The sequence below is a fragment of the Mustelus asterias genome, chromosome 13 (assembly GCF_964213995.1).
Source record: "Mustelus asterias chromosome 13, sMusAst1.hap1.1, whole genome shotgun sequence".
NCBI lineage: Eukaryota > Metazoa > Chordata > Chondrichthyes > Carcharhiniformes > Triakidae > Mustelus > Mustelus asterias.
The window spans coordinates 107736055-107754707 of NC_135813.1; the positions used below are offsets into that span (position 1 = coordinate 107736055).

An 18653-nucleotide genomic window follows, 5' to 3' on the forward strand; every position below is an offset into this window, starting at 1 on the left:
TAATCTCCTTAAAGGTTAACGGTTGTAATTATGCAACTATCCGCCTAAACTAGAAATGAAGCAGAGAGTCAAGAAGCTGCTCTCCTAAAACAAAGAAAAATTATGTGGAGTTGATGCAATTCTGCTTTTTAAAAACTATTTTATTCTATGCTGGTGCTAAGCAATAAGACTGCTCATTTTCACTACATGGGGATGGATATATATGAGTCCTGCTCCATTTAATTTCCTATTCAAGCTATAAAAAATGAGGAATCAAAACTTCTTGTTAGGAGTGAAGGTTAAAAAAAAATTGATGCTTCATGGGACTGAGGACATTACTACTCTATTTACCCCTCCAGCTTCAACCTACCCATGTATAACCAACAGGCTGCAGTGCAACAATTCATCTAACTTATTTCAACAGCAGTTCTATGTTAAGGAGAGTAGCATCATCATGGAATATTATCACATCCCAATCACACACCATACTGACCAGGGCAAATTTGCCAATCAAAATCTTGCAATTCCCTACTTAACACCATTATCACATGCACCACAGAAGTTCAAGACGATGTGTCATTCCTTCTTAAGGCAGCTAGATTAGACAATAAATAGACCCCCTTTTGAAAAAAGGCCTCCGCACTCCTGTGTTAAAAATTGCAAAAAGTGTAATCACAGTTCATGTCATGCAATTGACCAGTCCAAATGTGTGAATGGCGACAAGAACAAAATCAGGCTATAATATTCATCTCCTTTCCTCCAGGGCAGCACAGTGGTTGGCGCTGCTGCCTCACAGCGCCAGGGACCCGGGTTCAATTCCTGGCTTGGGTCACAGACATTCTGCTCCTGTCTGCGTGGGTTTCCTCCGGGTGCTCCAGTTTCCTCCCACAGTCCGAAAGACGTTTTGGTTAGGTGCATTAGCCATGCTAACTTCTCCCTCAGTACCTGAACAGGTGCCAGAGTGTGGCGACTAGGAGATTTTCACAGTAACTTCATTGCAGTGTTAATGTAAGCGTACTTGTGTCTAATAAATAAACTTTGAAACCTATGCCCTAAAACAACAAGTGTTGCAGAAGAATCACTTAGAAACTGCCAAATGGTCTCAATGTCAAGATTACCAGTTTCCAACAATTCATCAGATAATGGGAAACACACATGTACCCAATATGTCACATTGGCAACATGGATGAAACATCCATGAATTTCAATATGCCTACCAACTGAACCATGCATTGGAAAGGTTCAAAAACAGTTCGTGAAAACCGCAGGACATGCAAAAAAGGGATTCAGTGGTATTTGCCTGCATGGCCAACAAAACAAAAATTAAGCCTATGGTAATTTTCATACAGTAAATCTTGCTGAAAATCAATTTCCCTGCAGGAGTTTTTGTGTAAGTCTATAATAACAGTTGGATGGATGGATAAGGATGGAGTCAAGTTATTGATCAATAATATGTAAAATAGGCTTCCCGGTGGCCTACATAGGAATGCAGCTTATTCATGTGGGACATGTTCAGATTTCATATAATTGATGAGATCAAGAAATGCCTATGAATAAATAACACCCACATTGCAGTTACACCGGGTTGGAGGGGGTAAGGGTCTGACATCCATAATTCAATCTCTGAATTCTAGGATCATGCTTACGGCGCATGGAATAAGTGGACGTTTGATGGAGGAAAAAAATCTTCAGAGTGGAAATATGTGCACCATCCCGTTTGATGTCGTGTGTGATTTTGTCATCAAATCTTGGGATGCTATTAATGCACAAAGTGTCATCAGATTGTTCAAAAACTGGACAAGAGAAAGAAAGACAATTTGCTGAGGAGGAACCTTTCTGAAACTGAAGGCTCCACATCTGATCCAGGGCGGAATCGTTACGATGATGCCACAGTGAAGTTGATTAACTTGTTTATGTCAGATGCCAAAGGCAATGAATTTGATGGGTCTAAAACATTTTCCTGGTGGTTAAAGGCATTTTTGTACTGTTAATCTATTCAGTAAACTACTAATTTAAAATGAAATGTTATGTTTTATTTTCACATGTCAAAATGGCAACCACCCACACTGACAGTTCACATTTTATAGAATCTCTACAATGGCAAAGGAAGTCATTTGGCCCATCGAGCCTGTACTGGCAACAATCCCATCCAGGCCCTATCCCCATAACCCCACGTATTTACTCTGTTAATCCCCCTGACACTAAAGAGCAATTTAGCAGGCCAATCAACCTAACCTGCACATCTTTGGACTGTGGAGAACACCCAGAGGAAACCCACGCAGACACAGGGAGAACATGTAAATGATCTCAATGTCAAAATTACCAAACTCCACACAGTCACCCAAAGCCAGAATTGAACCCAGGTCCCAGGCATTGAGAGGCAGCAGTGCTAACCACTGTGTTGCCTCTATATTTGGCCTAGAAGTTGACCCCCATCTTTGAAACAACTTTTGGAGGTTTCAAAGGTCAATTTATACACTGACATATATGGTAGTTTGAAACAACAGATTTTTTTTAGACCAAAGTAAAGTTACAATGTTGGTTCTGTATCAATCTCTGCTCGGTAAGTGGAGTACAGGCCTTAGAAACATGCACAGAGTTCTTCTCACATGCATTTAATTGCCAGAGAAAGAAAGATTCTATATGAAGTTAATGATTAGTTGATAAAAGTCAAGGATGGTATCAAGTTGAAAGAACAGGCATACAACACAGAGTATTAGTAGTAGGCTAGAAGGTTGGGACTTTTTTAGAAATCAAAGTGGAAGAAAAAATAATGCAGGTGGGAAAAATTAGAGTACAAGAGAAAACTAATAAGGAAATAAAAAGACAGTAAAAAATTTCTACAAGTAAAAAAGGAAAAGAGTAGCTAAAGCATTGGCCCCCAAGAGGATGAGGCTGCAAATTAATAAGCAAGGAAACAGAAGAGACTTTGAATAAGCATTTTGCACGTCTTCATAGGAGAAGACATAAAAAGCATTCCAAGAATAGTAGAAAAACAAGAGGCAAAAGGGAGAACTCTAAACAATCAACATCACTAGAGAAAAAGTAATGAGAAAACTAAAGGGCCTAAAAACCCACAATCTAGTGTTTTACAATAAGTGACTACAGAGATAGTGGATGCATTGGTGTAATTTTCCAAAATTTGCCAGATTCTGAAAAGGTTGCAGCAGGTTTGAAAAACCACAAATCCAACACTTCAAGAAAGAGGAGAAACAAAGCAGTATAGCAAAGGCAGTTAAGCCTAACATCTGCCATTGGGAACATGTTATAGTCTATTTATCAGGCAACTAGTGGTACAACTTGCTTTCCTACCTATTTTCTCATCATCAAGAAATTTGGCTACAATGCAGTCAGTCCTTTCATCCAAGTAATTTATATAGATTGTAAATAGTTGAGGCCCCAAGCACTGATCCCTGTGGCATTCCACTCATTTGTCAACCTGGAAATGATCCATTTATCCCGATTCTGTTTTCTGTTAACTAACCAATTCTCTATTTATGCTAACGTGCTACCCCCAACACCATCTTGCGTAGTTACCTCTTATGTGACACCTTATTGAATGCCTTTTGGTAATCCAAATACACTACAGCTACTGGTACCACTTAATCCATTCTGCTTGTTACATCCTCAAATAGCTCGAATAAATTTGTCAAACACGGTTTCCCTTTCACAAAAATGTTGATTGCTTGATCATAGTATGGTTTTCTTTCTAAATACAATGCTACTACTTGCTTAATAATAGATTTTAGTATTTTCCCAATAACAGATGTTAGGCTAACTGCCTAGTGGATCTCATAAGAACATGTCATTATCGTTGAAAAACATAGATAACCAAATCACACCTTAGCATTTACAAGCTAGCTAAGTAGCATTACTGCATGAACATTGTGACGAGATTATAAAACTTTAATCCAGTTTTCATTTGGTTTCTAACCTTTCCATTTATCATATACAGATTAATTCTAGACAAATTAGAATATTTTGCAAAGTGATCTTACTTAAGGGTGAAATAATACTGCATTATTGTTTTAAGACCAACAGTTATATTGTGGAATGCCTGTCACAATTTGATCACAGAGAGCTTAGTACGTGTGTTTACATAGATGTAGATAATTCTTCCAACTGCAATTTTTAATGTTAACAACATTTGAACATGAAAAATATTTTTCACTTAAGTTTGGAAATGCACAGGCAGCCCGTAGACTGCCAATCACTTAAATTCAGTTTCATGCCACATGGTAGTGATACACTGCATACTGCCAAAGCGAAAGTTGAAATGAAGAAAAATGAGAAGACAGGAGAGTCAAACCCCTTGGCTTTGGCTCATTCGCAAGTTGAATCAGGACCTGACTGCAGACATAAGCAGCTAGTTTCTAAAAGCCAGGGTACAGGCACAGGAAAGTAATCAAAAAGGGGCATAAATACAAAAGTGAGGAAGCTTCAATTGTGCAAAGCCTTCGTTCAACCCCAAAAGGCATTTCGGCACCAACCCTCAGAAAATATATACTAGCCTTGGTAGAAGTACAGTGCAGATTCACCAGAAATGTACCAGCGCTTGCTTATCAGGACATGTTGCATTACCTTGGCTTGTATTTCTTAGACTTTAGAAGGTTGAGGATCGAAGATTATCAAGGGAGCCAATAGATACAGAGAAACTATTCCTCTCGTGTGCGAATCCACGACAAATAAAGGCAGTCTTAAAATTACAGCTAGGCCACAGTGGCATGAAATATGGCAGAGCTTTTACCCACAATTGTAATTTAAGACTGAATGACAGACTTTTATTAGATAAGAGTGTCAAGGGATCTGGAATAAAGCCAGGAAAATGGAGTTAATGCATAGATCAGCCGGTGGATGCGGTGTTTTTGGATTTCCAAAAGGCGTTTGATAAGGTGCCTCACAAAAGGTTGCTGCAGAAGATTGGGGCACACGGAGTTGGGGGTAGGGTGTTAGCGTGGATTGGGGATTGGCTATCCGACAGGAAGCAGAGAGTCGGAATAAATGGGTGCTTTTCTGGTTGGCAGATGGTAACTAGTGGCGTGCCGCAGGGATCGGTACTGGGGCCTCAACTATTTACCATTTATATAGACGATCTGGAGGAGGGGACTGAGTGTAGGGTAACAAAGTTTGCAGACGACACAAAGATAAGTGGAAAAGTGAATCATGTGGAGGGCGTAGAAGGTCTGCAGAGAGATTTGGACAGGTCGAGTGAGTGGGCGAGGATCTGGCAAATGGAGTATAACGTTAACAAATGCGAGGTTATTCACTTTGGAAGAAATGATAGCAAATTGGATTATTATCTAAATGGAAAAAAATTACAACATGCTGCTCTGCAAAGGGACCTGGGGGTCCTTGTACATGAGACGCAAAAACCCAGTCTGCAGGTGCAACAGGTGATCAAGAAGGCAAATGGGATGTTGGCCTGTATCGCAAGGGGGATAGAATATAAAAGCAGAGATGTCTTGCTGCATCTGTACAGGGCATTGGTGAGGCCGCAGCTGGAATACTGTGTGCAGTATTGGTCCCCATTATTTGCGGAAGGATATATTGGCCTTGGAGGGAGTGCAGAGAAGGTTCACCAGGCTGATACCAGAGATGAGGGGTGTTGATTATGAGGAGAGACTGAGCAGATTGGGTTTGTATTCGTTGGAATTTAGAAGGCTGAGGGGGGAATCTTATAGAGACCTATAAGATAATGAAGGGGCTGGATAGGGTAGAGGTGGAGAGATTCTTTCCACTTAGAAAGGAAGCTAGAACTAGAGGGCACAGCCTCAAAATAAAGGGAGGTCGGTTTAGGACAGAGTTGAGGAGGAACTTCTTCTCTCAGAGGGTGGTGAATCTCTGGAATTCTCTGCCCACTGAAGTGGTGGAGGCTACCTCGTTGAATATGTTTAAATCACGGATAGATGGATTCCTGATCGGTAAGGGAATTAGGGGTTATAGGGATCAGGCGGGTAAGTGGAACTGATCCACTTCAGATCAGCCATGATCTTATTGAATGACGGGGCAGGCTCGAGGGGCTAGATGGCCTACTCCTGCTCCTATTTCTTATGTTCTTATACTCTTCTGTTCTTATGATCTAACTGAATGGTCGGATAGGTTCAAGTAGTAGAATGGCCTACTCCTGTTCCTTTGGCTGTACCAATACACATTCAAAAACCAATCTGCACGATCACAAAATATAGCAATGAAATTGCAGCCCAAATATGTTGACTTTAAGGTGTGTATACATTATAAATCATCTGAAAACATAAAACACAGATCAAAATTTCAGTAGTATGCAAAACTTGTTGAGTGACTGATCAAGACAAGGTGATGTTGATATTTCTACTGAAGGATCAGCAGCATCCTTATAATTACTAAATCGTAATTTAAAACCATGAAATTACAAATTCAATGTTTAATGTTTAACCCTTCGGAGACAAAAATATGAACAGTACAAAGATAATATTTTAGAACCACATCGCCAATGATACCTGAATATGCATCTTACACCATCTTGCTCCATGCACAATGCTCACGGTGATTTGATTTGTCAAACGCACGATCCTGGGTTGGGGAACCCACGGACAAAGCACTTTTATGCATTTAAAATTAATGTAATTCATCACTTATGACGGTAAATTGCATTCAGTTCCGCATACATAAAGCCATTCCACCTTGTATGTTGCAAATTTCACTTACCAACAAACACTTTTACATCCCTGACACTGAAATTGCTATCTGGCATTCTGTGGTTAGAAGACAAGAAATTAAATATTTAGTCTCACGTTATGGAAGAAAAAAAGTTTTAAAACATGCAAATCACCAATTGAAAAATATAAAGAATCGCCCCAGTATTTCGCCATTATAATCACAGGCATATCTAACAGCCCTGCTTGCAGAGTACAGTTCGGAGCTGCATTCTCAGCTCAGCTGTGCATTCATTTACAATTTCACATCGCCCGGGTGGGTAGGCGCTGCTTTTGTCCAATCGGACCTTTCCAACTCGAACCCGAGATTTAACTCTGGGCTCCAAAGAACCAAAAGGCTGCTTAATCGATCCGAAGATTTGACAACCCCGTGTACCATCCCACCCATCTCAACACATTCGCTGGTCTGGTAGCGCTGTATTAACATGGATACGTGAATTCAGCTTCAAAGAAATACGATAAATCTTATTCCTTGCAGAGCTGTCAAAAGTCGAGAGGGATGTGTAATAAAATTCACATTGTGCTAACATGCAATACGGAAATTTACAGTATATTAAACTTGGGGGGGGGGGGGCGTTTCAGATCCATTTTCGGGCCATATTCCAGCACAAATAAAACTCGTGTCAGGATTTTGCAAACTCTTCTCGTCAACATATACATTCAAGATAAATGTCCGATATCAGGCATGACATTGATTTACTGTGCATTGGCCATCCATGGAAAATTTACTGCCGTTTACTTGTGACAGATTTCTCGTTTTAAGGTGCACCTTTGGAATGCAGAGCTCGCCAGATCAGCTTGCTGCTTTTGAGTTGAAACTTAATAGGGCCGATTATCTGCTACCATCCCCATCAATAAACCTCCATGGTGGGTGGGAAATGTCACATCAATAACTACATTCTGCTGCATCCATTGGCGTCTGTGGTTAATGTGTCACCACCACCGCCCCCTCCCCCCTACATAACTACTGTCTTTTCAAGAATTATCACGTCAGGCGAGAATGCGTGTTTGGCTTGGCAACACTGCACTTGACACGATCTTTCCCCTCCCCAAAACCAAATTTAGGGGCCACGGAAGTCGAACAGGCTCACTTTAAGGTTTGATTCCCCCCCTCCTTTTCGGCATTGCACTTATCGGTCATCTGCACTGAAATTTAAGATTTTTTCACAAAGCAAAAACCGATTCGAGCAGGCTGTTTTGTTTCAATATAGATCGTGGCCAATGCTGAGCCCGCAAGGCCTCGAGTAGAACAGATCACATGGATATTGGAGGCTGCTGGGATCATGATTTAGGTGTTACATGATGTGGAAATACGTGCTCTGTTCCCCCTCTCTCCAGAATCACGTCTCATCTTACGGGGGGGGGCACATTAACGTGTATCCGTTTGGGGGTGTTCGCTACCCGGTGCAGTTATCTCCCGTGGAAATGCTTAAAAGTAATTAAACTTTTACAATTGCTGGCTCCGGTGAGAATAAACAGGCGTGAAGAAGTTCCCGTGTCTAAATCTCCGTTGGCATCCTTCCGTGTCGCGAAAAGGGTTAATGAGAATATCCGTGGGGACTCAAAAGAACGGCCAACTCGGAAAGATTCGCAACTGGAGATTCAAATTGCCCATCTTCACGGAAGCATTGCCGTTATCATGGCTACTTTATTGTTTTAATGTGGCGTGGCAGAAACGTGGCGTAATCTGGTGGAACTCCAATTATTTAATCCGGAATGTGGATGATGAAAACCTAATCTTGCTGTAAGGGTCTATTTCCAACAGCAAGTGCTTCTTATGCCAGGCATAAAGAAGGGAAATAATTATTTGGATTCGACGACCCTGTTAACATCTCACGCCAGTGTTGCACTAAAACCATTTTAGTCTACCTCAGGTCACGAACCAGGTCATGGGAGATTATTTACTTGCCTAACATAAACATATCGAAGGCATGTGCTATAAATGTTTAGGAACATTACCAAACAAACGTATCTATTAGAAAACTTACTTGATTCCTAGACCATCTTTGTCCCTGAAGATAATGGGGACCTTGATAGTCTCTCTCTGCACATATTCAAGGGTAAAATCTGTTGCAACATACAGTAAAACTTAACTTTAGGAGAGAAGCGAGAAAAGTCAACCCAACAATATAAATGCAGTTTATCAAAAGGCGCTGTAACCGCTGCCCATAAGCACCGTTTTAGATCGAACAGGGATTTGCCCAGAACTCTTTATCTTACATCTTCACATAGCAAATTGAGTTTTTAAGATCAACGTAGCTCTTCATCCGAATCCGGAGAGCCAATAATACAGCCGCTGTTTAACAACCTCTCGCCATTGAACCTGGATTGACGGCCACTTGTTTTAAAAAAAATTGGCAGTCGCTTTGATTCGCTCTCCCGCTCCCACCCCCGGCATGTAACACTGGCCAAATCCCTGTTAGACAAATTGCTGCAAATACAGACCGTTCAGATCATAGCAACATGCAAATTATTAAAGAAAATAAACGATATCAGCAAGTCTACGGATAGTTATTTTATTTTGTGGCTAGGTTAAGGGGATTTACAATTCACACAGCTACATACATAACATTACGATTATTCTTTCTCACATACAGCCGTATTTTTAATAAAATAAAACATCTCAATGGTTTTCCTGTTTTTCAGACGTCATCTCATCGCACAGCAAAATATTTTTATGCACGGGGGGAGGGGGGATAATGAGTTGGATTGTGAGATAATGACGATACTCGTCAAACTCTGAAGTCATAGTCTGCCTTCACGGCGGGAAATTCGAGTCTCATGCAGCACTGACCAGGCAAGCTGCAGTACTGCTGCTACAGTCTCGCAATCTAAACGGGATTCACTGTACATTTAAAAACACACCTTTCTCCCAATTCTTACCTTTTCCTTTCATAAAGTGCACGTAACTTGAATTGTATGAGGCAATACTAAGCTTTTCCTCCACATCAAAAGTCCTCATGCTGGCTATGTCATCGTCTGAGAGGTCCTCATTGTCATACCGCCTTCTACAAAATGTGCGCTATAAACAGAACAGAACCAGACCTATATGTAACGCTACACCAGTGTTGAACCCACAGCCATTTCAAATATTAGATTTCAGAATGAAACACTTTGTGTATTGGCTAGGTATTAAACTTAACCTTTATGAATGTGCATTTTGCAATTTAAAAAAACAGGATCAGTTTATACAACACGACTAAAGTTCACATTTGTATATGGGACGCACGCATTAAATGGGGAAACAGGACGTGCTTCATATGCATACATATCATTAGCACTAAGTACTCGGAGGATGAATTAGAAGTACCTTTAACATCATAAATGGACGTTTGTAAATCTATCAATTTAAAGACATTTACGACTCATATGTATTTTAATGAAGCCGTCTCACCGCGGTCCTTTCTTCGTACATTTGCATTTTTAAACGTGTTTATGTGCATTTTTTAAAAACTGCAATTGTTGAAACAATTTCACAACTCGTGGTCCAGTTTCTAAAGCAACATGTTTTGTTTACACTTCGTATCCTGCTGAAGCACCTTTCAAGAACCTGCGATGTTATATTACTGGACAGTCCGAGGAGGGATCAGACACAAAAGTGAAATCTCGATGCAAACGATGTTTGGAATTCAATTTGCTTGCAATAGTTTTGCAAACGCTAACGGTCTGCCCGTCTTAGACCAAGTGGGAGCCCGGTCCAAGCAAATTGGAGGCGAGTTTGTTTTTCCACATAGCGAGATTGGAATTATTTTTTTTAATTACCACTGGCATATGAAAACTAGGGCGGGGTGAACTGGCATGCAAAGAAACAGAAATAAAAGGCAGAAGTGAAGTTGCAGGTTCCTCATTCGTTTTATATAATTAAAAAAAACTAATTTTAGGAGCGTCAGGGTTTTTGTATACATGGACATTTTTTTGCCAGCTCTCTGGTCGCTAGGCGTCCGATTTGAGCGGAATCCGAGTTTGGAAAAAATAAGCACAAACCCAGTCCTTGGGTACTGGGCTTTTCCGCACGTCTCCGGGGTAAAAAAAATGTTTTGTTTATTAAAAGTCACTGGGAGGGAAGGTGAGGGCAGGAGATTGGAAGAGGTGAGAGGAAGGAGGGGGAGGGGCGGGGGGGGTTTGGGGGGGCGGTGAAGATGCTTTTGGGGGAGGGGGGGGTGAAACTAGGCCGTCGAGCCTGGGTTGTAGGATGGAAGAAGCGGCCAGCGGGAAGCAGCGCTTCCTCCCGCAGACACTGTAAACACAGCAGAGCCCACTCACTTCAGCCACTTACTTCCCTCACAACTTGGAGCAAAAACCGTGACCAGGGCGGAATATAGAAATAAAAAATAAACGAGATAAAAAAATAACATTTATATCTATATAAAAATAAAAAGCCTCCTCCCCTGACCCTCAGAAACAAAACAGGAAGTCACTACCCTCCCCAAAATATATAAAAAAACAAACAAGAGGCCATTTCAGCTCCAGTCACACGGTGACTGCTCCCCCTCCATATCACTAGTAGCTGCATAAATCCTCTCTCGCTCTCTCTCTTTTTAATATGGCATTAAAAACTCGTTACGTTACAAAAAACTACAGACCAATCTTCGTCCAGACTCTTTCTCTACATCCATTTTTGAGATAGCATTACTCTAAATCACCAATGCATCACCCAGGATTTTGTGAATCCAAATAACTTTCAGTCACTCTACAGCCCGGGTAAAAAGACACCATTTTTCTATAGGACTCTTATTGCATATGACGTCATGCACTCCCCAAAAACACCTTACGTCATGTCGTTTCCCCCTCCGCCCCCAAAAAAAACATTAAGCAATTTCCTTTCCCATATCCCGACCGTGCCACCAAATAATTATCATCAAATCCTCTGCCCGCTTTGCAGCTTATTAAAATGCACCTTTTGTTTTCCTCCTCCTCCTGTTTAAATGTGCATTTAAGGGGGCGGGGGGGTGGTTTGCGTGTCCCCCGCAGCTTTTGCAGCAACGGATTGTTTGGCGATGCAGAGCCGCACACGCAGGCACGCACGCACAGCGCCGCTTGCACCACTTCGCCCTGCAATCGAGAACGTCCGTCCCCGTCCCCCCCCCGAGCTCGCACTCACCCACCCACCCTGCTAAAGTGCAATTCATCGCCGGGAGGTGAAGTGACTGCCTGGCTGGCTGCAACACCCGTTTCCCTTTGCAAGTTCCAGGGAGTCCAAAGCAGCCAGATGACACTCTCGAAATAAATGCCATGTTGCACATTCTTTAATACATGCACAGCCTGTCTATCCGTGTGTAAAAAAAAAGTACCGGAGGCTGTCAACAGCCAGTTGGAGGTCAATGCTAACTCGCAGTGTTCAGTGGCTGGTTCAGACTATCTTGAAACCGAAACTTTAGATTTTTAAATATCGGAAGAACTTCTCAGCAAATGTTTGTTTTGCATTGAAATCAAATTCTCGGGCGGTTTCTGCAGTTTTATAGCGATAATAATCAGAATAGTCGAGATCTCAAGAATGCATATCGTATTCTGCCCTCGATTTTTTTATTCGGTCGTGCAGTGTCGGTGCTGCCAGCAGGAGCAGCATTTAGTGTCCATCCTTAATGGTCCTCCAGAAGGTGGTAGTGAGCCACCTGCTGCACTCCATGTAGTGTGGGTAGTCCCATGGTGTTGTTGGGTCGGAAATATCAGGTCATTGACAGTGACAAAGAATGGCAACATAACTCCTAAATCAGGACGGTGTGTGACTTGGAGGGGAACTTTCAGGTGGTGATATTCCCATTGGCATGCTACCCTTGTTCTTTGAGAAAGTAGGAGTCATGGCATGAGAAAGCATTGGCATGTTGCTGCAATGCACCTTGGAGATGATTCACACTGCAACCACGGTGTGCCAGTAATTAATCTGTAGAATCCATACAGTACAGGAGGCCATTCAGCCCATCGAGTCTATACCGATCACAATCCCACCCAGACCCTATTCCCATAACCCCACACATTTAAGACAGCTAATCCCCTTGATACTAGGGCCAATTTTAGCATGGCCAATCAACCTAACCTGCACATCTTTGGACTGTGGGAGGAAACTGGAGCACCCGGAGGAAACCCACACAGACACAGGGAGAAAGTGCAAACTCCACAGTTAGTGACCAAGGCCAGAATCGAAGCTGGGTCCCTGGCGCCGCGAGGCAGCAGTGCTAACCACTGTGCCACCATGCTGCACTATGTTGAAGGTGGTGGATAGGATGTCAATCAAGCAGGGTAGTGTCGGCCTTCTTGAGTGTTGTTGGAGCAATACTCATCCAGGCAAATGCAGAGTATTCCTTACATTCCAACGTGTGCACCGTCAATGGTGTACAGGTTTTGGGAAGTCAGGAGGTGAATTACTTACTGCAGAAGTTTGAGCCTCTGACCTACACTTGTAGCCACAGTATTCATGTGGCTGTTCCAATTAAGTTTATGATCAACAGTGACCCCCCCCCCCAACCTTGGTTGGCCTCCAAAACTATCTTCGTTTGTGCTATATATGACTCCAACCAATGGAGAGTTTCTTCCCCAATTCCCATCAACTTCAATTTTACTATGGTTCTTTGATGCCACATTTGGTCAAATTCAAACGTGTGTCAGGGCAGTCACTCTCACCTCATCTCTGGAATTCAGCACTATTGTCCATTTTTGGACCAGGGCTGTAGTGAGATCTAGAGCAAAGTGAAACCAAACTGAGTATCAGTGAACAGGTTATTGGTGAGCAAGTTCTGATGATGCTGCTATCGACAATACTTCCATAACTTTGGTGATGATTGAGAGTGGACTGAAAGAGGTAACAACTGGCCAACTGGATTACCTTGCTTTTTGTGGACAGGACATAACTGGACAATTTTCCACATTATTGGGTGGATGCCAGTACGACAGCTGTACTAAAATAGCTTGGTTGAAGGCATTGCTAGTTCTGAAGCAGGTCTTCAACACTATAGTTGGGATGTTGTCGGTGCCCTTAGCCTTTGCCGTATCTTGTGCATTGTTTCTTGTAATCACATGGAGTGAATCAAATTGGCTGAAAAATGTCATTTATGATGGGGGAATTTCAGGAGGAGGCTAAGATGGAGCTGCCATGCATAACCTCTATCTGAAGCTGCCTGCAAATGCTTCAGCCTTATCTCAGCACTCAGGTGCTGAGCTTCACCATCATTGAACATGGGGATGTTCATGGAACCTCTGTCTCCTATTAGTTGTTTAATTGTTCACCACCATTGATAACTGGGTGTAGCAGGAATGCAGTGCTTTGATCGGATTCATTGGTTGTGGGATTACTTAGTTCTATAGCATGCTGCTTCAGCACTTAACACCTATGTAATCCTGAGTTGTGGTTTCACCAGATTGGCACCTCATTTTTAAGTACACCTAGAGCTGCTCCTGGCATGCCCTTCTAGTCTCTGTTGATCCAAGGTTAATCTCCGGGCTTGATAGTAATGGTGGAGTGAAGGATAAACACAGTAAGAAGTTTAACAACACCAGGGTAAAGTCCAACAGGTTTATTTGGTAGCAAAAGCCATTTGGCAAATAAACCTGTTGGACTTTAACCTGGTGTTGTTAAACTTCTTACTGTGTTTACCCCAGTCCAACGCCGGCATCTCCACATCAGGAGTGAAGGATGCCATGAGGTAATAGCTTGTGATGGAATAAAATTCTGCTGCTGCCCTCCTCCCCTCCAATGTCTCACGGATGCTCAGAATTGATCTATTGGAGCTGTTTTGAATCTATCCCATTTCATGGTGATACATAACACAAGTCCTCAGTGTGAAGATGGGACTTTATCTCCACAAAGACTTTGCAGTGGTTACTCCTACTTATATTTTCATGCATAAATCAATCTGTGACTGGTAGTTTGGTGAGGACAAGGGGGGGGCACAATAGTTAGCACTGTTGCTTCACAGTGCCAGGGACCCGGGTTCGATTCCTGGCTTGGGTCACTGTCTGTGCTGAGTCTGCACGTTCTCCCAGTGTCAGCGCGAGTTTCCTCTGGGTGCTCCAGTTTCCTCCCACAGTCCAAAAGACATGCTGGTTAGGTATATTGGCTATGCTAAATTATCCCTCAGTGTACCCAAACAGGAGCCGGAGTGTGGCAACTCGGAGATTTTCACAGTAACTTCATTGCAGTGTTAATGTAAGGCCTACTTGTGACACTAATAAATAAAATAGTTAAAAAATAAAATTAAAAATAATAAATAGGGTTTTCCATTATGTTGCTTTTCTCACTATCTGCCATGATCCAGTCTGGCAGATATGTCCTTCAAGACTTGGCCAGCTCAAGTCCTACTAAGTTATTCATGGTGATGGATATTGAAGGTCCTAATCCCAGTACAATGGTCACCCTCTTTGCCCTCACTCAGTGTTACTTCCAAGTGCTGTACAACATGGACATTTACATAGGATATTTCAATTTCATAACAATTTGCAGTTCTAGTGTCTTAATCTCATTAAAGCTATAAATTCTGTCAAATAGCAATAATAATTTTTATCTCCATTGTCCACTTCAAAGCCAATTTATTCACCAATCAAAATACCTGATAATATCTTAACGCACCAACATATTGACTTTTCAGAAAACTTTCAATAATGGAAATTATTTACCAATACAAATGTATCTGTAAGGGAATAGTTTTGCTGGATTCAATTAAATGAAACTACATAATCTATATTCATGTATGACCATCATTTTCTTTTAGTTCATGCAAGCTAAGGAACAAATATAATATTTTTAAAAGTTTTAAAATTGTCACTTTCTAGTTCAGAATTTGAATATTGCTGAAAAAAGACATGCTTTTCATCTTGTACTCCTCAGGACAGATGCAAGAATGCCAAATTTCAAAGGTAACAATTTATATTTCATGAGAAAAAGGATGCTGATTGGTCAGCAAGTCAGCTCTGAAAGATTGAGATTTTGCCATGGCGAATGCACCAGAGATACACCGGCACGGTGGCACAGTGGTTAGCACTGCTGCCTCACAGCGCCAGGGACCCAGGTTCGATTTCAGCCTTGGGTGGCTGGAGTTTGTACATACTCGGCATGTCTGCGTGGGTTTCCTCTGGTGCTCCAGTTTCCTTTCACAGTTCAAAGATATGCAGATTAGGTTGACTGGGCATGCTAAATTGTCCCTTAGTGTCCCAATATGTGTAGAGGGGAATTAGCAGGGTAAATAGGTGAGTAGAGTTACAGGGTTAGGGCCTGGGTAAGGTGCTCTGTCAGAGAGTTGGTGCAGAATCAATGGGCCAAATGGCCTCCTTCTACACTGTAGAATTCAATGGATTCTATTCTATCCCCCATGTATTTGTTTATTCAAAAAATATGTCTGGACATATTCCTTTTGCCTGCAGAGGGCAGGTCCCTCACAATCCCAAGTGTGCTAAGAATTACACTAACAACCAATTTAAAATTATCAGTTACGCCTGCAATGTAGCTTACTTCCACTTGCTTTAAGCTGCATATATTCCAATGTAGGAATCTGTTCTCTGAAGGCAAAATAATCATCTCCAGACATTGCACCTTTTTTGAATAAACAAAAGCACAGGGGACAACAGCTCCCTCGTGCATTTAGCATGGCAACATCTTGAAATGAGACCACATCTGGACTACTGTGCACAGTATTAGTCTCTTTAATTAAATAAGGATGTAAATGCATTGGAAGCAGTTCAGAGAAGGTTTACTCGACTAATACCTGGAATGTGCGGGTTGTTTATGAGAAAAGGTTAGAAAGGTTAGGCCTGTATTAACTGGAATTAAGAAGAGTAAGAGGTGACTTGATTGAGAGGTGACTTGATTGAAACATACAAGATCCTGAAGGGTCTTGACAAGGTGGATGTGAAGTGGGTGTTTCTTCTTGAGAGAGAATCCAGAACCAGGGATCACTGTTTATTTGATTTGATTTATTATTGTCACATGTATTAGCATACAGTGAAAAGTATTGTTTCTTGCGCGCTATACAGAAAAAGCATACCATCCATAGAGAAGGAAATGAGAGAGTGCAAAATGTAGTGTTACAGTCATAGCTAGGGTGTAGAGAAAGATCAGTTTAATACAAGGTAGGTCCATTCAAAAGTCTGATGGCAGCAGGGAAGAAGCTGTTCTCGAGTCAGTTGGTACCTCAGACTTTTGGATCTTTTTCCCGAAGGAAGAAGGTGGAAGAGAGAATGTCCGGGGTCCATAGCGTCCTTAATTATGCTGGCTGCTTTCCGAGGCAGCGGAAAGTGTAGACAGAGTCAATGGATGGGAGGCTGGTTTGCCTGATGGATTGGGCTACATTCATGACCTTTTGTAGTTTCTTGCGGTTTTGGGCAGGAGCCATACCAAGCTGTGATACAACCAGAAAGAATGCTTTCTATGGTGCATCTGTAAAAGTTGGTGAGAGTCGTGGCTGACATGCCAAATTTCCTTAGTCTTCTGAGAAAGTAGAGGCATTGATGGGCTTTCTTAACTAAAGTGTTTAAAAATAAGGGGTTGCCTATTTAAGACAGAGATGAGGATTTTTTTTCTCTCAGAGAGTCATGAGTGTTTGGCACTCTTCCTCAAAAGGCAGTGGAAGCAGAGTCTTTGAATATTTTTAAAGCAGATGTGGATAGATTCTTAAAAAGGGGTTAAAAGGTAATGGGGGCAGAAGGCAGCTATGTGGGGTTGAGGTTACAAGCTAATCAGTCATGATCTTATTAAATGGTGGATCAGGCTCAAGGGGCCGAGTGGTCTACTCCTGCTCCTAATTCGTATGTTCATAGAACAGTACAGCACAGCACAGGAACAGGCCCTTCGGTCCACGACGTTGTGCCGAACATGTCGTCAAATTAAACTAATCCCTTCTGCTTGCCCTTGGTCCATATCCCTCGATTCCTTGCATACTCATGTGCTTATCTAAAAGCTTCTTAAACACCCCTATCGTATCTGCCTCCACCACCAACCCTGGCAGCGCATTCCAGACACCTCCCACTCTCTGTAAAAAAACTTGCCCCTCACATCTCCTTTGAACTTTTCCCCTCTCACCTGAAGTGCGTGCCCCCTAGTATTAGACATTTCACTCTGGAAAAAGGATTCTGTCAACCCTGTCTGTGCCTCTCATTTTATAGACTTCATATCAGGTCTCCCCTCAGCCGCTTCAGAGAAAACAACCCTCATTTGTCCAGCCTCTCCTTATAGCTCATACCCTCTAATCCAGGCAGCATCCTGGTAAACCTCTTCTGCACCCTCTCCAAAGCTTCCGCATCCTTCCTGTAATGTGGCGTCCTAAATTGAATGCAATACTCTTAACTGTGGCCTAATCAAAGTTTTATAAAGCTGCAACATGACATCCTGACTCTTATACTCAATGCCCCGACCAATAAAGGCAAGCATGCCATACACCTTCTTTACCACCCTATCTACATCTGTGGCCACTTTCAGGGAGCTATGGACTTAGAACATAGAACATAGAACATTACAGCGCAGAACAGGCCCTTCGGCCCACGATGTTGCACCGACCAGTTAAAAAAAAAAAAACTGTGACCCTCCAACCTAAACCAATTTCTTTTCGTCCATGAACCTATCTACGGATCTCTTAAACGCCCCCAAACTAGGCGCATTTACTACTGATGCTGGCAGGGCATTCCAATCCCTCACCACCCTCTGGGTAAAGAACCTACCCCTGACATCGGTTCTATAACTACCCCCCCTCAATTTAAAGCCATGCCCCCTCGTGCTGGATTTCTCCATCAGAGGAAAAAGGCTATCACTATCCACCCTATCTAAACCTCTAATCATCTTATATGTTTCAATAAGATCCCCTCTTAGCCGCCGCCTTTCCAGCGAAAACAATCCCAAATCCCTCAGCCTCTCCTCATAGGATCTCCCCTCCATACCAGGCAACATCCTGGTAAACCTCCTCTGCACCCTCTCCAAAGCCTCCACATCCTTCCTGTAATGTGGGGACCAGAACTGCACACAGTACTCCAAGTGCGGCCGCACCAGAGTTGTGTACAGTTGCA

At 42.3% G+C, this 18653-nt stretch overlaps 1 protein-coding gene across 13 annotated transcripts in view; it reads right to left on the reverse strand.

The window, feature by feature from the left end:
* LOC144503002 (lysine-specific demethylase 2B-like) overlaps nucleotides 1-18653 on the reverse strand; it is a 237834-nt gene that overhangs the window by 198151 nt on the left and 21030 nt on the right. For 7 of the 13 annotated variants that reach the window (XM_078227483.1, XM_078227482.1, XM_078227481.1 and 4 more), the window contains exons 1-4: nucleotides 11255-11394; nucleotides 9555-9693; nucleotides 8660-8738; nucleotides 6664-6710 (exon numbers count right to left, since the gene is read on the reverse strand). In XM_078227483.1, the coding sequence (XP_078083609.1) occupies nucleotides 6664-6710; nucleotides 8660-8738; nucleotides 9555-9693; nucleotides 11255-11287 (298 nt within the window). In that variant the 5' untranslated portion in view covers nucleotides 11288-11394. Of the gene's footprint in view, nucleotides 1-6663; nucleotides 6714-8659; nucleotides 8739-9554; nucleotides 9694-11254; nucleotides 11396-11568; nucleotides 11604-18653 lie in introns of those variants that run through there. The other 6 variants (XM_078227489.1, XM_078227486.1, XM_078227484.1 and 3 more) reach the window with 4 other exon arrangements.